The sequence below is a fragment of the Myotis nattereri genome (assembly GCF_964212035.1).
Source record: "Myotis nattereri genome assembly, chromosome: 2".
Classification (NCBI taxonomy): domain Eukaryota; kingdom Metazoa; phylum Chordata; class Mammalia; order Chiroptera; family Vespertilionidae; genus Myotis; species Myotis nattereri.
In genome coordinates, this window is record NC_138076.1 from 122,879,281 (window position 1) to 122,897,147 (window position 17,867).

The window sequence follows — 17,867 nt, forward strand, 5'->3', positions numbered from 1 at the left end:
GACTTCAGTGTCAGCTGAGTCTCTCCCTAGAGCTTATTGAACAAGGATGACTGGGCACAGAGCTAAGAAAATGCTCAAGCAGACATTCAGGTGCCAGCTGTTAGCAAATGGGCTCATTTGTGCTGGAAGGGCCACCATTTGACTTTGCAGCAAGAGCAGACAGATGGAGGGAGCCTCGGGACAGTGACAGGCTCCAGGACACAGATCCTGGAGAGGGAGGAAATTTTAGTGGGACTTGTAGACCATTGGATATCAGGTAGATAAAGGGAAAATTTTACCTCTTTAGAAAAGAGGGACTAGTGGAGCATCAGAAGGGGGTTCTATTCTGTCCCTCTTCTTATGTCCTCCCTTAGCCATGGCTACCACTCCTTCTGGTCATCATCATCATATGACATCATCATCATAACTGACATCATCAGAACATCAGTGCTTAATGTTTACCAGCCTTATACATGTTACTTGATTAATCCTCACTAATACATTGTGGTAAATATTGTCGTCCCCATTTAACAGTCAGGGAAAATATGTTTCCCAAATCTAGACACGAAGCCCAGGTTTGAGTTCCTGGTCTACATGCTTCTGTACATGACCACCTGACACTCCAACCCCTCCCAGTCAGAAACTAAGTACATGTACTTCCTCCCCCTTTGTCCTGGGTTCCTGGCCTTAGGGAAGGATACCATTCTCCTCCCACTGGACCAGAAACCCAAGAATCATCCCAGAGGCCCTTTCCCCTCTTAACTTTATCTTTTTTTTTTTAATATATTTTATTGATTTTTTACAGAGAGGAAGGGAGAGAGATAGAGAGTTAGAAACATCGATGAGAGAGAAACATCGATCAGCTGCCTCCTGCACATCTCCCACTGGGGATGTGCCAGCAACCCAGATACATGCCCCCACCGGAATCGAAACTGGGACCTTTCAGTCCGCAAGCCGACGCTCTATCCACTGAGCCAAACCGGTCTCGGCAACTTTATCTTCTGTATTCAATCTGTTCCCAAGTGCTAGCAAGAGGTCACTTTTACTTCCTTATCAAAGAACTCTGCACTCCATTCCGACTAGACCATTGACTGTTCTCTAGATGTGGTCCCCAAAGTCTTGATCCTGAATCTTGACTCAGAATGTTATGTCAACCGGGAATACCTGCCTCCCTCCTTCTCCTAAACTCGCCCCAACCAACCCAAGTCCCAGCCAGCCTCAATGCCACAATGACTGCTCATGTAGCCTTTAGAAGGCCATTGAGTATAGTTAGCCGTTTCCTTCCTGTATATGTCTTTCTCCTCATTGATACTGTTTGCAACTCAGGCTTAGTAAATACCTGTTGCTGATCGTGGAGCTGATGGATGCTCTGAGAATCTGGCAGGAGAAGGGCCCTGGAGAGGGAGGTCCTAGGGCATGAACACCAGCACTACCAGTAATCAGCAAGTAGAGAGTGCTTATGTACCAGCATTGCTCTTAGTGGTTTTACATTTTAATCCTCAAAAACCATCCTATAACACACATCACTTCTGTGGTATTCCACCAACAATGCACACTCTGAATCTAATCACGATGAAATATGACAGAAACCAAAACCGAGAGACATTGTACAAAATAAGTGGTCTGTGCATTTTTAAAATGTCCAGGCCATGAAAGATAAAGATGAGGAACTTGTTCCAGATTAAAGAAGAATAAAGAGAAATGACAACTGAATGCACGGCTTGATTCTGAATTAGACCCTGGAATAAAAAAAAAAAAATTTTCTTTTGCTCTAAAACACATTGATGGGACAATTGATGATTTTCAAACTGGGTCTATAATTTAGATATCAGTGGTGTAGCAATGTTAATTTCCTGATTTTGATCACTGTACTGTGCTTATGTAAGAGAATATCTTTAGTTTTAGCTAGTAGACAGTAAAGTATTTAGGGGTAAATGAGCTTCATGACTGCAGCTTTCATTTCAGATTCAAAAAATACAGTAATAATGCTAGGAAATAAATTATGTAATGTATGAGAAAGAGAATGATAAAGCAAACATGGAAAAACATTTATATTTTGGGAATCTGGGAGAAGAATAAATAGGAATTCTTTGGGATTTTTTCGCAACTTTCCTCTAAATATAAAATTATTTAAAATTCAATAAATCTTTTAAAGAAATATCCTATCAGGAAGGTACCATAGCCTGTCTTAAAGAGGAGGAAACTGAGGCACAGAGAGGTTCGGTAACTTGCTCAAGGGCACATAGCTAGTAGGTGGCAGAGCTGGAACTCTCACCCAGGTGCTCTGGTTTGCCAGGCCCAAGTTTTAGCCACCTTGCCATCCTGACTCAACCTGAAAATGCTTTGCCAATGCACTCTGCCTCACCTCCCTCTCCTGCACGTTTTCATGGGAAGTTTGAAGGATGGCGGAGAGCATCATCTTCACCAGTTTCTCACTTCTTGAGGTCCACAGGGCAAAGCCAAAGAATTTATAGAGAAAAGCCTAGGAAAGGAAGGAGAGCAGGGTCACCCAGAGCTTGAAATGAGGGGAGGGCAGCATTTCCTATACTAGCCACCACCTTTGCCCACAGCCCCATCCTCCACCCTGGCCCTTGCTCTCTAGAGGCATCTGGATAAGGCAGTGATCCTATAGAGCAGGGGTTCAAGTTACAGCGAAGAGAAAGCTGCCTTTCCAATGTCTCAGCCTCTTAGGCATCATCCTTTGGGAACTTGCTCTGACCCCCATACCTCCCACTTACAGCTAGGAAATAAAAAAAGTTCCTTAAACTTGCATAATTTTAAAACCAAAATTGTATAATTGAAGAAGTACTTTTATGTAATTCTTTCCCCCTCCTCTGAATGTCAGTGGCCTTTATCCTTGCTTACTGCACACCATCCTGCCCACCTTGTAATACCAGACGGTGTGGACTCACCCCTCCCTTCTTCAGGGTCTCTACACTCCCCATTTTCTCTGTGTAGAACCCTCTTCCCCAGGCTCTTCAAAATGTCTCATTCTCTTCCCCAAACCGGTTTGGCTCAGTGGATAGAGCCTCAGCCTGTGGACTTAAGGGTCCCAGGTTCGATTCCGGTCAAGGGCATGTACCTTGGTTGCAGGCACATCCCCAGCAGGGAGTGTGCAGGAGGCACCTGATTGATGTTTCTCTCTCATCGATGTTTCTAACGCTCTATCCCTCTCCCTTCCTCTCTGTAAAAAATCAATAAAATATATATTTTTAAAAATGTCTCATTCTCATCTTTCAGATATCACCTCAGGGAGCCTGCTCTGACCTCCGAAGTCCTTCTCCAGCTCATCACCCTGTTTCCTCCTTTCAGGACTTCATCATGATCACTCATCTTGTCTGTGGATTTGTTTCGTTACTTCCCAACTTGCACCAACCCCACATCTCAGGTGAGACTGGAGCTCAAGAGCAGTGTCTACCCAGTTCATTACTCTGTCCCATTGCTATCAGTGCCTGAGGCAGTAGGCAAACAGGACATTCCTGCTGTTCAATGAATGCCTTAGCTCCCCCTCTTATGGGTATCTTTTCCCCTCTAGCAGATGCTCATGGTGCCTTGCCCAGACCTCAGGGTTCCTTCCCTTCAACTGGCTGCAGGAACTTTTCTGAACAGCTACTCCCTGCAGCCTTGGGGGAGAACTGTCCTGAGGTGACTGGGGCCTCCTTACCCCAGATGCTCAGGCGCTGCATTGTTCTCTCTCCCCTCCCTGCACAGGACCAACCTTGGAAACCTGGAGCCAATGACAAACAACCTGGGGGGCAGAGGGTACAAAAGCCCCCTCACTTGTCTCCAGGCAGGATAGACTGGGCAGTTTCCATCCAGGGCCCCCATGGGATCAGGCCACATCCTGGCTTGGCTTTTCCTCTCCCCTATCCTGTGTCCTTCACTCTATCACAAGGTCTCCTGAGAGCATTTCCTCGCCAAGTCACTTGATAAGAATCCTCACCTTAGGCTCTGCATCAATTAAACCTGGCCTATGGCACCTACTTTTCTGCTTCACTGGCAAAGACTACTCATCTTCCCAGACTTATCCCCTCCTCCGCAGGAGACTCATCTTCCCATTTTGCCCAGCACTGAGGGCTTCCCCGGACACTGAACTTTCAGCACTAACATCAAAACAGTCTTGAGCAAACCTAAACAGTGCATCGCCTCTGACAAAGCTGCTCTGCCCAGGCCCCTCAGGCCTCCTCCCTGCTCCCAAGCACACAGTGCATATTTCCACCCTGATAGCTACAGGCTTAGAATAATTGCCCACTTTCTTGTCTATTCACTCAAGCAGATGATGCTTTCCTGAAGGCAGAGGCTGGTTTCACATGAATACCTTGGGCCCAGCTCAGTGTCTGCTCTGCTCTAGGCATTTAGTGCACTTTGTTTTTAATCCTCACCCAAGGATATTTTTCCATTGATTTTTTTTTTAGAGACAGTGGAAGAGAGAGGGAAAGACAGAGAGAAATATCCATGTGAGAGAGACACCTTAATTGTTGCCTCCTGCACACGCGCTGACCAGGGCCCAAGAAAGGGTGGAGTCTGCCACCAAGGTATGTGGCCTTGACTGGAATCGAACCCAGAACCCTTCGGTCTACAGGCCAACGCTCTATTCACTGAGCCAAACCGGCTAGGGCTACTGCACCTTTTAAATAACTGAATTAAAAAGATCAGAATTCTCGCTTGCTTCATTTTGTACCCCTAATCTACCAACCACAAAGATGTGCATACACTAGGTGCTTCATAAGTACTGTTAATAATGAGAGAGCAAACCGTCTTGGAAATAAGGCCTCTTTCCTGGAAACCTCCAGAGCTAAAATAAAGTATTTCTTGGTGACAGGAAAATAGGAATCGAAATCAAGAAACCTGGATTCAGGCCCTAGCCAGTTTGGCTCAGGGGATAGAGTGTTGGCCTGCGGACCGAAGGGTTCTGGGTTTGATTCCAGTTAAGGGCATGTATCTCGGTTGCAGGCTCCTCCCTGGCCTGGTCACTAGTCAGGGCATATGCAGGAGGCAACCAATTGACGTGTTTCTCTCACTTAGATATTTCTGTCTTTCTGTCTCTCTTCCACTCTCCCTAAAAAATCAATGGGAAAATATCCTCAGGAGAGGAAGGAAGGAAGGAAGGAAGGAAGGAAGGAAGGAAGGAAGGAAGGAAGGAAAGAAGGAAGGAAGGAAGGAAGGAAGGAAAGAAGGAAGGAAGGAAGGAAGGAAAGAAGGAAGGAAGGAAGGAAGGAAGGAAAGAAGGAAGGAAGGAAGGAAGGAAGGAAGAAAAAAACTTGGATTCAGGTGTCAGTTTTACCAATAATTTTCTTAAGATTTTAAATCCTCCTGGCTTGTGTTTCTTCAACTTCAAGGTAGGGATGACCACAGCTATAGGTTATTTAGGCTAATATTTTAAAAATCTTTATTGTTGACACTTTATTAAGACTAAATTGGGAGCACATTGAAAAGCCAGGGCAGGACCCCAGGCCATCACCACCACCAACCTTGCACTCTGTGAGCAAAGGAGCCCATATTTCTTCCTCAACTCTGTATCCCCAACATGAAGCACAGTGTATGGGATGCCCTCAAATATTACTTGAATTGACTGCTTAAATAGGACTCTAAAATCAACAATCTTTCCACTGCACCAAGTACAAGCTCCATTCTATTAAGAATATTAGGAGATTTCAATGAAGACAATCGATGGCAAACTTCTTGATAAAGCCTAAAAGGCTAAGCAAAAGTAAGACACTTTGATATTTTTGTCATGCCAGTGTGACGACCAGTTTGTGGTCCTCTCCACCCCTTGATTCCCAGGATGCAGGAACACTGGTTTGTTCTTTCCCCAAGGCCTGTACTCATTCACATTTCCTCAGCCACCTGTGTGAGCACCAGGTTTCTTCAGCACCATCCTCCACCTTCAACGCACCCCTCCGCCCCCCGATTGCAACCACCACAAACTCAGACAAACCTTCTCATCACCATCATCGCCGAAATAACACATCCTCTCCAAGATGGCTCTGATGAGTTGCTCCTGCCAGCGGTCATCATCAATAGCCACTAAAGAGTGACTCAAAAACTGAGGAAGAAGAAGGGAGAAGAGGACCACAAAGGTCAGTGGTAGGCTGTTCTGCCCCACAAAAGTGGGGTCAGGAAGGAGCAAGAGCCGAAGCCCGTTGGCTCAGTGAATGGAGCGTCAGCCTGCGGACTGAAGGGTCCCAGGTTCGATTCCGGACAAGGGCATGTACGTTGGTTGCAGGCACATCCCCAGTGCGGGTGTGCAGGAGGCAGCTGATAGATGTTTCTCTCTCATCGATGTTTCTAACTCTCTATCTCTATCCCTTCCTCTCTGTAAAAAATCAATAAAATATATTTTTTGTTAAAAAAAGAAGAAGAAGCAAGAGACAGGGGTTATGGCTTGTAAATATGGATAAAGAAGTGAAACACATGGTGGGAGTTAGGACTGAAGAATGATAATACAGTGACAATGATGGTAATGCCAATTACATGTGTGAAGCCCTTTCCAATTTACAACGTTTTCTCCGATATCATCATTTTTAATTCTAGAAGGCAGGAGTTAATTCCATTTAACCTATGAAGACCCTGAGACATGCAAAGGTTAAATACCTTGCCCAAGGACATACAGCTAGGGCCCTTTCCCTTACTCCCTCTTGATATAGGGTCGTAAGGTTATGGAAGGGGGCTCAAGACTTAGCACAGAGTCAGATACTCTGAGGCAGAGGCCAGGCGGCAAGGGGACCACAGAAAGAGGTTTGCTTGAGCAGTTAGGCCCTTCATCATGGCCTCAGTCTCTGGGGGGCTTGGGGCTATCCTCCCTCAGGTTCCTGAAGATGGGAAAGAAGGCAAGTGTGGAGGGAGAAAGGTCTTGGGGAGTGCTTACGCAAAACAGCCTGTCCTCCCACTCCTCCTGATTCAGGCTCTTCTCAGTATGATCTAGGAAAGGAGAGAGCATGGGTACCGACTCAACCGGAAGGTCCCAGCCAGGGAGAAGAAAACATTTAAGTACTATGCGGCTCTCAGCCTACAAGGAAACTGCTCTCCCACTTTACAGAGGCTCCAGAAGATGAATGACTTTCCAAAGGTCAAAAACACACAGCTGACCAGTGTCAGAGCAAGGATACAAAACTGGTCTGTCTGTTTCCAAAGCCCACACTCTTCGTTGATCTTCTGCCCATCCCATAAGAAAGTGCATGAGTCATTCTGGGAACCCTGGAGCCACAGAACTTTGGACTGTGTTTCTGCACAGTTCACAACATTGCCCCCAAAAGCAGACCCATCCAATAGCACCTCAAAGGGACAGAGAGACTGGTTCCAGTTCTCCTCACCCCAAGGAAGGTCCATCCTGCACCTCGGGACGCCATCTCTTTTTGAGTCTGGCCACTGTCCCAGCTTCATTCCTCTCCCTGCTAACCAAGCCCTTACCATCTAGTATCTCCAACATCTGTGGGATCTCCTTCCTCCACAGCTGGCCAACACTATGGTTTCTAACAGGATGCAGAGAAGTGATAGGATGCAGGGCAGATAATAGCCTCAGAGAGCTTGTACCAAACTCCTTTTCCCTGTAGGGCTTCTGGGAACACATCTGAGAAGCAAGCAGAAGGCAGAGAAAATATTTAAAAGAAGAGAACAAAGAAAATGAAAGCAAATCCATAGAATGGTAGAGCTGGAGCTTAGGCCCTGCCCATTCTTTGCCACCTGTTGAACTCCTACATCCTCCCAGATGCTCTGGAAACATCACCTCTTCTGTGATGCCTTCCTGCCTCCTGCTGACCATGTCAGCCTGGTGCTCTTCTAAGTCCCGTTGCACCTTATGTATTCATCTATTAGTACATCTGTCACACTAGACTATAGATAGCTATTCCCACACTTGTCTTCCCCACTAAGTCTGTGAACACCTCAAGGGGAGGTCTACCTCTGTCATTCCAAGTGTGCATAATGTCTAGCACATAATGTCTGGGCTAACAGAGAAACTCAACACAGAGATCCAGAAAGGTATGTGGGCTTGTCCACTGTCAACAGAGAGCAGCTCACAATAAGGCCACATAGGAGAAAGGCAGGCCTTTCCCATTGCCCACATCCTCATCTCAAGGCCTCACCACTATACTCCCAGGTCCCTCCTCCACGCTCTTTGGCCCCTATCTCATTATTCCATACCCAGCATAATGCCTGAGACAAAGTAGTAACCAGCTCTTTGTGAAATAAGTGGATGGATGGGTGGGTTGATGAGTGGATGGAAGAATATATGACTGTGGAACTCATTCTGGCATCACTTACCACAAGATGGGTCAGGAGTCTCTGAGGGGAAACGTACTCGGTAGCTAAGTTAGAGAGAGGATAAAAGAAGAGGGCAGAGTCAGTGCACACTTCAGGATGCTCAACCCCCAGCCTCCACTGGCAGCTCCCCATCAGTACTTCAGAGGAGGAGAAAGAGCAAAGAGGAGAGGGAACATCAGTGTCAATGCCACGGGGGCTGTGACATTTTGATTCAGACTAAAACACAAACCATTACAACTTCAGCCTTTAAAAAACACACACACATCAATGATATGCTGAACAGACATCCTAACTCTAACCCTAAGTCCCACTGGGTTAGAGGTCAGGGATGGGGTGAGCACAGAGTGAGGCTCAGAATTAGGGCAAAGGAAGAACTAAGGGTCAGGAGTGTGTGTATTCATTACTTTGTAATTAACAATGTTTGTATATCTTGAATCAAGTGTTTTATAATGAGGAGTGAAGGCAAGAAGGAACTGTGACTTTGAGAGGCATCCCCTTTACATTCATGAGGCCAAATGGCCTTAAGTAGTTGCCTTACTCTTCCCATCATGGCCCAAGCATGGGACCTACAACCCCGCCTCCAGCATCCTCTTCATCCTCTTCCCCACACCCATCACCCCTACAGTGTCTCAGTCAGCCCCCAACTCCAACACTCCATGCCCACAAACAGACTTAATTTCACAGTGAGCACCTCTCCACAGGCTGCCCACCCTTGTACTTACAATCCTGGTGAAAGCTGCTGAGGAAAGGAACCTGGCCCAGGGAACGGACCTTCAGAGCCATTTGTGTGGCTGCCTTACACAGAGGCACAAAGGCCAAGATGTTGTTGGGCTCACACACCAATGTGACCAGTTTGGGCAAAGATACCTGGCAGGAGAGGTGGCAAGAATTTCAATGCCAAGCCCCAAGTCAGCCCGTCATCAGTCTCCAACCCCAAGACCTTGTCTCCCTTTCCGAACTGAGTATTTGAGGCCTGTATACAGAGCCCCCTTAACCCATTCATATTCATTCTCTCCCTCCTCTTCCTCTTCTTTCTCTCTCTCCCCACCACCCCCACCCCCAACCCCTCACTTCAGGTTGGAAAAGTATAACCAAGGTCCTGATTAAAATTATAGCAGGCATAAGTTGACTTGATAGATGAGGACTTCTTGAAATTTGGAATGTGTGACTTGTAATCACCTTCATTGAGGAACCTTCCAGAGTCAGAGACATGCTGAAGGTCAGGAGGCAGAGCTCACAGGGAGGGAGAATAAATCTAAAGTCCTTTTCCTCCCACAACACAGCCCTTTCCTCAGTGCTGATGCAAATCAGTTCATATGAGCCTCCCAGAATCCCTGGAGGTTGCTGAGAACAGTCAGGAAATATAATCACCCCCTTTTTTATAAAAGAAGACACTGCGGCTGGGAGAACAAGTTATTCAAGATTTTACAGCTAGAAAACTGGCTGATCAGGACTCAGACTCTGGCTTCCAGATCCACACCCCGTGACCCTCCTTTGCTGCACTGAGCACTTCTCAGTGGAACCCCAGGCACTTGTATGGAATGAAATGTAGGTGGGCTGAGGTGACAGAGACACCACAAGGCATCTGATGCAGGGGGAAGGTGTGAGGTAGTTGGGGGTGGGGCCGGGGTCAGGGTAGTGATCTGGGGAGCCAGGGGAGGAGTAAACGAGAGGTCTGTTTGGCCCTAGCTGTTTATACCATCTGTAGGATTCTGGAACACATTATTCGGATGTCCTCTTCATTCTAGAATGAGAAAGGGAAAGATTTAAATCTAAAACCAATGCTACCTAAGTCTTGGGTTCAGGGCCTTCCCTGGCTCACTGCTTAGGGTTTTACAGGCCAAAGACCCTTCACATGTGCCAGGCATACCCTCTTGTTTCCCTCCTGCTCCCAACCCTGCCTTCCTCTTGTTCCATCCCCTGAGGTGTGCTCCCATCCTCGGTCCCCTCCCTGCCCAGCCCCTTGCTCACTGATGACTCAGACTCCACAAGCTTGATGACAAAGCTGATTAGAGTGTTCCCCTGGGGCAAAGCCAAGTAGTTATGCTGACCCAGCATCTCAATGAAGTGCACAAGGACCTTCGGCACCTGTGGAGTCACAGACCATCACATGACAAGACAGAAAGGAATGTCAGGGACTACCAGTGTGACCCTTCATAATCCAGGTGAGGACACAGAGGACCAAGGCAGGTGAGGGGATCAGATCTCCTGACACTAAACCCAGTGAGACTCTACAGTGGGCTCTCAATAATGACAGACCACAAGCCACTAACCCTGACCACTTCTGTACTTTGCCCTGAAGTTCTAACTGCTTCCCCTCCCACCACCTCCCTGGAGAACTCTAAGTACTTACCTTGCCCTCACCTTATTTCCCCAGAGATATGAAAATTAGCAGAAGTGTGGGATTGGGGGAGAATCTGAGTCCAGGAAAGTCCCATGGTCTGGCCTTTCTAGTGAAAGCCAGGAACAAATCCCTCAAGATTCCAAGCTTTCCATGGACCTTCTGGAATGTATTTTTAGGGATGATGCTATTGTCATGCATTTGGTACCCCAAACCACTGCTCCCCTCCTCTTCTGTTCCCCTATTCTGTGTGATCCAGAACTGAAACAGTCTCTGCTGTCTCCAGCCCTGTCTGAAGAGCTTTTTAAAAAATAAGGTTTCTCAAAAAATATTGAGTCATCAATTTGAAAGGTAAGGTAGCAGAAAACACCTAATTAGAACAGCAAAAAAAAAATGAGGATAGTTTGGGGGCATCTGGGACAATAGCACACATACAAATATTCGTATCATCAGGTGCCAGAAGGATAAGAGAAATAGGAAGGAATTGAAAACTTATTTGAAAAAATAATGACAGAAATCTTCCTTCACCTGGTAAAGGAAATAGACATACAAGTTTAGGAAGTGCAGAGTCCCAAACACGATGAACCCAAAGAGGCCCACACTAAAACACATCATAATTAAATGCAGAAAGTTCAAGACAAAGAAAGAATTTTAAAGGCAGCAAGAGAAAAACAGTTCGTTACCTACAAGGGAGCTCCCAGCTGATTTCTCAACAGGAACTTTGCTGGCTAGATATATTCAAAGTGATGAAAAGCAAAGACCTACAACCAAAATCACTCTAACCTGCAAGGCTGTCCTTTAGAATTCAAGGAGAGATAAGGCTTCCAAGACAAGAAAAAGCTAAAGGAGTTCATCAACACCAAACCAATATTACAAGAAATGTTAAAGGGACTTCTTTAAGGAGAAGAAGAAAGGAATATCAAAAATATGAATCATTAAATGGCAATAAGTACATATCTATCAACAAGTACTTTAAATGCAAATGAACAAAGTGCTCCAATCAGCCGAAACCGGTTTGGCTCAGTGGATAGAGCGTCGGCCTGCGGACTGAAAGGTCCCAGGTTCGATTCCGGTCAAGGGCATGTACCTGGGTTGCGGGCACATCCCCAGTGGGGGTGTGCAGGAGGCAGCTGATCGATGTTTCTCTCTCATCGATGTTTCTAACTCTCTATCTCTCTCCCTTTCTCTCTGTAAAAAATCAATAAAATATATTTAAAAAAAAAATAAAGTGCTCCAATCAAAAGACATAGAATGATTGAATGGATAAGAACACAAGATGCTTCCATTTGCAAGAGTCACTTCAGGTCAAAAGACACATACACGGACTGAAAATAAAGCGATGGCAAAGGTATTTCATGAAAATGGTAACAAAACAAAAATAGCTGGAGTACCAATACTCACATCAGACTAAATAGACTTTAAAACAAAGACTATACGGAGAGCCAAAGGAGGACCCAGCAATTTCACTTTTGGATATTTATCTCAAGAAACCCAAAATGCTAAATTGAAAAGACATATACATCCACATGTTTCTTGCAGCATTATTTATAATAGCCAAGATCTGGAAGCAACCTACATGTCCATCAATAGAGGAATGGGTAAAGAAGAAGTGGTGCATATATACAATGGAATATGACTCAACCCTTAAAAAGAATGAAATCTGGCCATTGGCAGCATGGATAGAGCTAGAGGGTGTTGTACTGAGTGAAATAAGTCAAACAGAGAAAGACAAATGCAATATGATTTCACTTAGTTGTGGAATCTAAAAAACAAAATAAATGAACAAGCAGAACTGAGCCAGACTCACAGAATGAGAAAACATTTTGATAGTTGGCAGATGGGAGGGGAGTGGGTGGATGGATGAAAAGGTGAAGGAATTAAGAAGTACAAATTGGCAATTATACAATAGTCATGGGATGTAAAGTACAGCACAGGGAACATAGTCAATAATTTTGTAATAACTGTGCTGGGTGTACACTAGATTTATTGGGGTGATCACTTCATAAGTTATATAAATAAATGTCTAATCCCTAGGATGTACACATGAAACTAATATAATATTGTATATCAACTGTAATTGAATAAAAATTTTAAAGAATTTACATATATATGTATATAAAGAAAAGATAGGCATATATTGATAATATATATATATATCTTCTCATGCAAGATGTGATGTTTCAGGACTTCTCTCCCTAACCAAACTGTGGATTCTCTGGGAGCAAAATTAATATCTTTCAGAGCTCCATGTCCCTACTGGGCTCACCACAGTATTGCCCACAGAAAAAGCTCAGAAAATAGGAAGCAACCACCTTTCCACTTCTCAAACCTTTCTCAGGTTTTGACAAGCCCAAATGTAACCCAAGGGCAGAAGTCTGAGGCCAGAACTAGATTGGCAAGGGGGCCTTACCTCTCTCTTCATTCACCCAAACCTTCCCCTCTCCATCTTACCACACCTCAAGTTCTCAAAACAGCAATTGCCCTCCCAGCCCCAACATTCTGCCATTCTGCTCACTGGTTTGAGGTCCTCCTGAATCACCAGAATGGTAGAATTCAGTACCATACGCTGCAGCTTCTTGGTCTGAGGCACTAGAGGAAAGACAGACATGCAGAGGGGTCAGTCTCCTCCCTCTCCCTTTGTTGCTTTGGGAGGCATGAGAAGACAGACAGGTAGGAGAAATTTTAGATACAGTCCTGCTCTTCAAGGCCAGATCAAACCCGAAAGGCTATCTCCCCCACCCCCTGCTTCAAACCAGACTAGAAAGTGACCTAAAACAGTATTTCAGCAAGCTAGCGCTTGCGCCTCAGCGCTTGCCAGGCTCCCACAGCTGACCACACAAGTCTACCTCATTGGTGGAGCTCTTCTGCTCACCCTTTGCCTATCTCAACCTTTAGAACTGCCAGCACTGCTCTTCTGTGTGAATTCCTTTTGCTGACTCAGTCTCCTTTCTGCTCTCAGCACATCTCCTTCACAGAGTCTATCCTATCTCCTGACTGACACCTTCTCTGCATTCCTTTTGCACATCGCCATGCTCACATTTAAGTAACTTATCACCTATTATCCTGTATCCTTTTGCTGTGTGAACAGTCTCATCTTCCCTCCTTGACTGAGTTCCTCAGAACAAGGACCATATCTTATTTAAGTGTGTACTTTCTGTGCTTCGTACTGTAAGTCACACAGCAATGTTTTGATGGACACTTGATTGAAGTTAAAACCTACAATCCAAGATATGTTTTGTCTTTTAATTCTCACTAAAAATGGCTAAAGGTAGGATTTGTTACCTACATTTTTAGTTTTTATAATCCTCACCCAAAGGATATGTTGTTTTTTTTATTTTATTGAATGGGTGGGGGGGGGGGGAAGAGAGAGAGAGAGAGAGAGAGAGAGAGAGAGAGAGAGAGAGAAACATTGATTAATCACCTCCCATATGCCCCTGATCAGGAAACACACCAGTGACATAGGTATGTGCCCTGACGGGGAATTGATCTGACAGTCTTGGGGTGTATAGGATGACACTCCACCAAACTGAGCCACCCAGCCAAGGCAACTCCATTTTTCAAATGAGGAAATAGAGCTTCAGACTAAAAGTAATCTGCCCCAGTTTGCACAGCTATTAAGAGTCAAAATCAGGATTTGAACCCATTGAGTTTATGTTGAGTTTAAAGCTGCACGTTTAACTACTCAATGGGACTATCTGCCAGAGCAAGGAGATTTCCTGCGCAAGAAGATCCCTAGGACCAGGCTTGTTTCCTACTCACAATCCTGGAACACATCTGTGAACGCCTGAAGGGCTGATTCCATCTTGGCTGGATCACTGGATTCCATGGCGGTTAGTAATAAGGATACCATCTGATCCTGGTATAACTTGGCTATTAGAGGGCATGAATAAAGGGAGTCAGGGGTATGTTTAAGTGGGAGGTGGTATGTAGAAGTAAATCATGCTCACAGCAAACCACTGATGCCATGGGCTGGATAAATTAGGGTCTATTAGGCTGGAGAAAAGAAGCAGGAAGAAAGAGAGCCAGGGTTTGTCCAGCATTTACCATGTGCCAGGCTTGGGGGCAGATGCTTTTCCTAACCTAGGCCTGTCCCTCCCCTGCCCCGCCATGTGCACACCAATTAGGTCAGAACCTCCTTCGCGACCATCAGTGCTCTCTACACAGTATCACCTTTCTGAGCTCAGGATCACCAAAGGAGAACGGGAAGCCAACCATAGGGGAAGGGAGTGGTAACAAAAGGGATAGGGAAGGGAGAATGTCTGTGCCCTTGGAGATTCATTGAATTTCAGGATAACTTTACATGGATTACTTTGCATCTTGTCTGAAGGAAAGAAGGCTGTCTTGGGAACCTAGCCTCCCATGGAGTACAAGGTCCCCGGGCCCATACCTGGGGTTAGGAAAATGTGTGGACTTACCCAGGATGAAGATAGCCCTCAGGGCGAGGCTGCGGTTCTCCACAGAGTGAGGGTCTGCTGGGTTCACTCGCTCACAGAGCTGTGGGGAGACCAAGGGCATCAGACCTGGGAGCACTGAAAAATCTGGGGCTCTGGGCATGGATGGAGAAACTGAGGTATGCAGCCAGAAAAAGTGCGGCATTTGCCCATAAGGAGAACGTGAAAATAGGACCCAGGAATACACCTACACAGCCCCAAAGAAAAGAAGACAGTGGCCAGCAAATATATGGACGGTAACACCTTTTACCAAAATGTTCAATTGTCCTCTTCCTCCTCTAGGCTACAACACAGAAGGCCTGCCATTTCCCACAGGCATAATGGGTCGGTTTGGACTCTCTGCCCTTAACCAGTTTAGAGGGAGCAACAATGGCCTCCACCCCCAGAAACATACAGAACTGTATCCAATTTACCTCATAGAGAATATCCACTCTGTGACTAGAATCCCGGCAGGAAAGCCTGAGGTGTGTGCAGTTACAGTCACCGTGAAAAAAGCCCAGGGCCGTGTGGAGGTAGTGACCTGCCCTGGGGGAACCATCACCTCCAAACAAGAGGGGAAGACCAAGCCCAGGATACCTGCAGCCTCCAGCACTCACCTGCTGGAACAGCATGCCTGTAATGTTTTCCAGCTGGGATTCCAAGTTTACACCTCCACAGCCGCTGAGCGCCAGAGCCTCCACGAGTTGGTAGATACACTGTGTGTGTAAGGACAGAGTCAGCCACTCAGCCAGCCCTTGCCACGGCCTCAACGGAAAGCCTCTGTCCTCAGATCTCCTCTTAGAGGTGGCCCAGTATCACAGTTCACATGCCCTCTGGGACCTTTGCAAGGAGGCCCAGGGGCTAGTTTTTCCACAGACAAATACAGCCATGACCTGTTCTTTCACCTCACCCAAGAAGCTACACTTACTTTCAAATAACCTCATTATTTCACGGTAACTTTTAGAGCAACTCAACATGGCAGGTGTAGGCTGATTTCAAAGAAATAGGATAAAGAAATCATGGTCAAAGAAAGAACTGCTTCTATTTTCCGACTTTCAAAATTCAGAAAACCACGTTTTAAAGCCTAAATATCTACCCTTCACCTAGTGAACTGTACTGTTTTATGGGTTATTCTTCTCACTTGTATGAGAGGCTACAAATAGCCTTACTTTTCACATGTGTAAGCAGTCCATTTTATTTTTTTAATATTTTATTGATTTCTTACAGAGAGGAAGGGAGAGGGATAGAGAGCCAGAAACATCGATGAGAAAGAAACATCTATCAGCTTCCTCCTGCACACCCCCTACCGGGGACATGCCCGCAACCAAGGTACATGCCCTTGAGCGGAATCGAACCCGGGACCCTTCAGTCCGCAGGCCGATGCTCTATCCACTGAGCCAAACCGGCTAGGGCCATTTTATTTTTTTTAAAACAGGCTGTATTGATGTCTAATCCTATATAATAAAAGGGGAATATGCAAATTGATTGAATGGAAGAACATCTGGTCACTATGATGTGCACTGACCACCAGGGGCAGCCGCTCAATGCAGGAGCTGCTCCCTGGAAGTCAGTGCGCTTCCACAGGGGAAGTGCTGCTCAGCCAGAGGCAGGGCTCATGCAGTTGCAGCTGTATTTGCAGGAGCCTCTCTTGCCTCCATGGCACGGGACATCCCCCAAGGGCTCCTGGACTGCAATAGGGTGAATGCCAGGCTGACGGACCACACCTCTCCCCCACCGAGGGCATGAATCTCCTGCACTGGGCCTATAGTTGATATATAATACACTGCACATATTGAAAATATACTATTTAATAAATGTTAACACCCTTGAAACCATCTCCACAATTAAGATAATAAGCATACTCATCATCCCCAAAAGTCTCCTCTGGTCACTTTCTAACTCCTCTTGCCCTGCCCTCCCAACACCGTTCTTTCCTCAGACAACCACTGATCTGTTCTCTGTCATTATAAATCTCTCACTTACTTTTTAAAAAATTGCCAAACTGTTTTCCTAAATGATTGTGCCAATTTACATTCTATCAGATGTATAGTGGCATCTCATTGTAATTTTTAATTTCCTAAATGATGTTTAGCAACTTTTCCTGTGCTAATTTGCTATCCCCATATCCATTCAATTTTTGTGCCAATTTTTAAAACACTTTTAAATTTATTTTAGAGAGGATGGTGGGTGGGAGGGGGAAAGGGGGAGAGAGAGAGAGAGAGAGAGAGAGAGAGAGAGAGCGAGAGAGAGAGAGAGACATCAATGTGAGAGAGAAATATCAATCAGTTGTCTTCCACATGTGCTCTGACCGAACCTAGGATCAAACCAAAACCTGGATATGTACCCTGAATGGAAATCAAACCCACAACCTTTTGGTGTACAGGACAGCGCTCCAACCAATTGAGCCACACTGGCCTAGGCAGTTTTTTAATTTTTTAAATTGCATTTTGAGAGTTCTTTATATTTTCTGGATACATATATATATGATTTGCAAATGTTTTATTCCAGTCTGAGACTTGTCTTTTCATTCTCTTAACAACTTTCAAAGAACAGAATTTACTCACTTTTGGAGGGTGGAGAGAGTGAAGGGGGTGGAGGAATTGAGCAAAATATTTTAAAACGAGAAAAAAAACTCATGGACAGGGACAGCAGTGTGAGGATTGCTGAGGGATGTGGGACAGAAAAGTTGAGGAGGGTATAGAGATGATAAGTGGTGATGGATGGAGACTTGACTTGGGATGGTGAACACACAATACAGTGTACAGGTGATGTGTTGTAGAATTGTGCACCTGAAACCTGTATAATTTTGTTAACCAATGTCATCCCATACATTCAATAAAAATGGAAAAAATTTA

The 17,867-nt window shown here is 45.4% G+C and overlaps 1 protein-coding gene across 1 annotated transcript in view; it reads right to left on the minus strand.

Annotated features, from left to right (window-relative positions):
• Positions 1–17,867, minus strand: part of LOC308513842 (maestro heat-like repeat-containing protein family member 1) — a gene marked incomplete at both ends in the record, with an annotated part of 68,652 nt that overhangs the window by 37,491 nt on the left and 13,294 nt on the right. The window contains 12 exons of the mRNA XM_081083943.1: positions 2,345–2,461; positions 5,918–6,025; positions 6,848–6,900; positions 7,390–7,549; positions 8,242–8,285; positions 8,964–9,108; positions 9,941–9,985; positions 10,213–10,329; positions 13,098–13,171; positions 14,342–14,452; positions 14,998–15,076; positions 15,630–15,728. Coding sequence (XP_080940069.1) covers positions 2,345–2,461; positions 5,918–6,025; positions 6,848–6,900; positions 7,390–7,549; positions 8,242–8,285; positions 8,964–9,108; positions 9,941–9,985; positions 10,213–10,329; positions 13,098–13,171; positions 14,342–14,452; positions 14,998–15,076; positions 15,630–15,728 — 1,152 coding nt within the window. The remainder of the gene's footprint in view (positions 1–2,344; positions 2,462–5,917; positions 6,026–6,847; positions 6,901–7,389; positions 7,550–8,241; positions 8,286–8,963; positions 9,109–9,940; positions 9,986–10,212; positions 10,330–13,097; positions 13,172–14,341; positions 14,453–14,997; positions 15,077–15,629; positions 15,729–17,867) is intronic.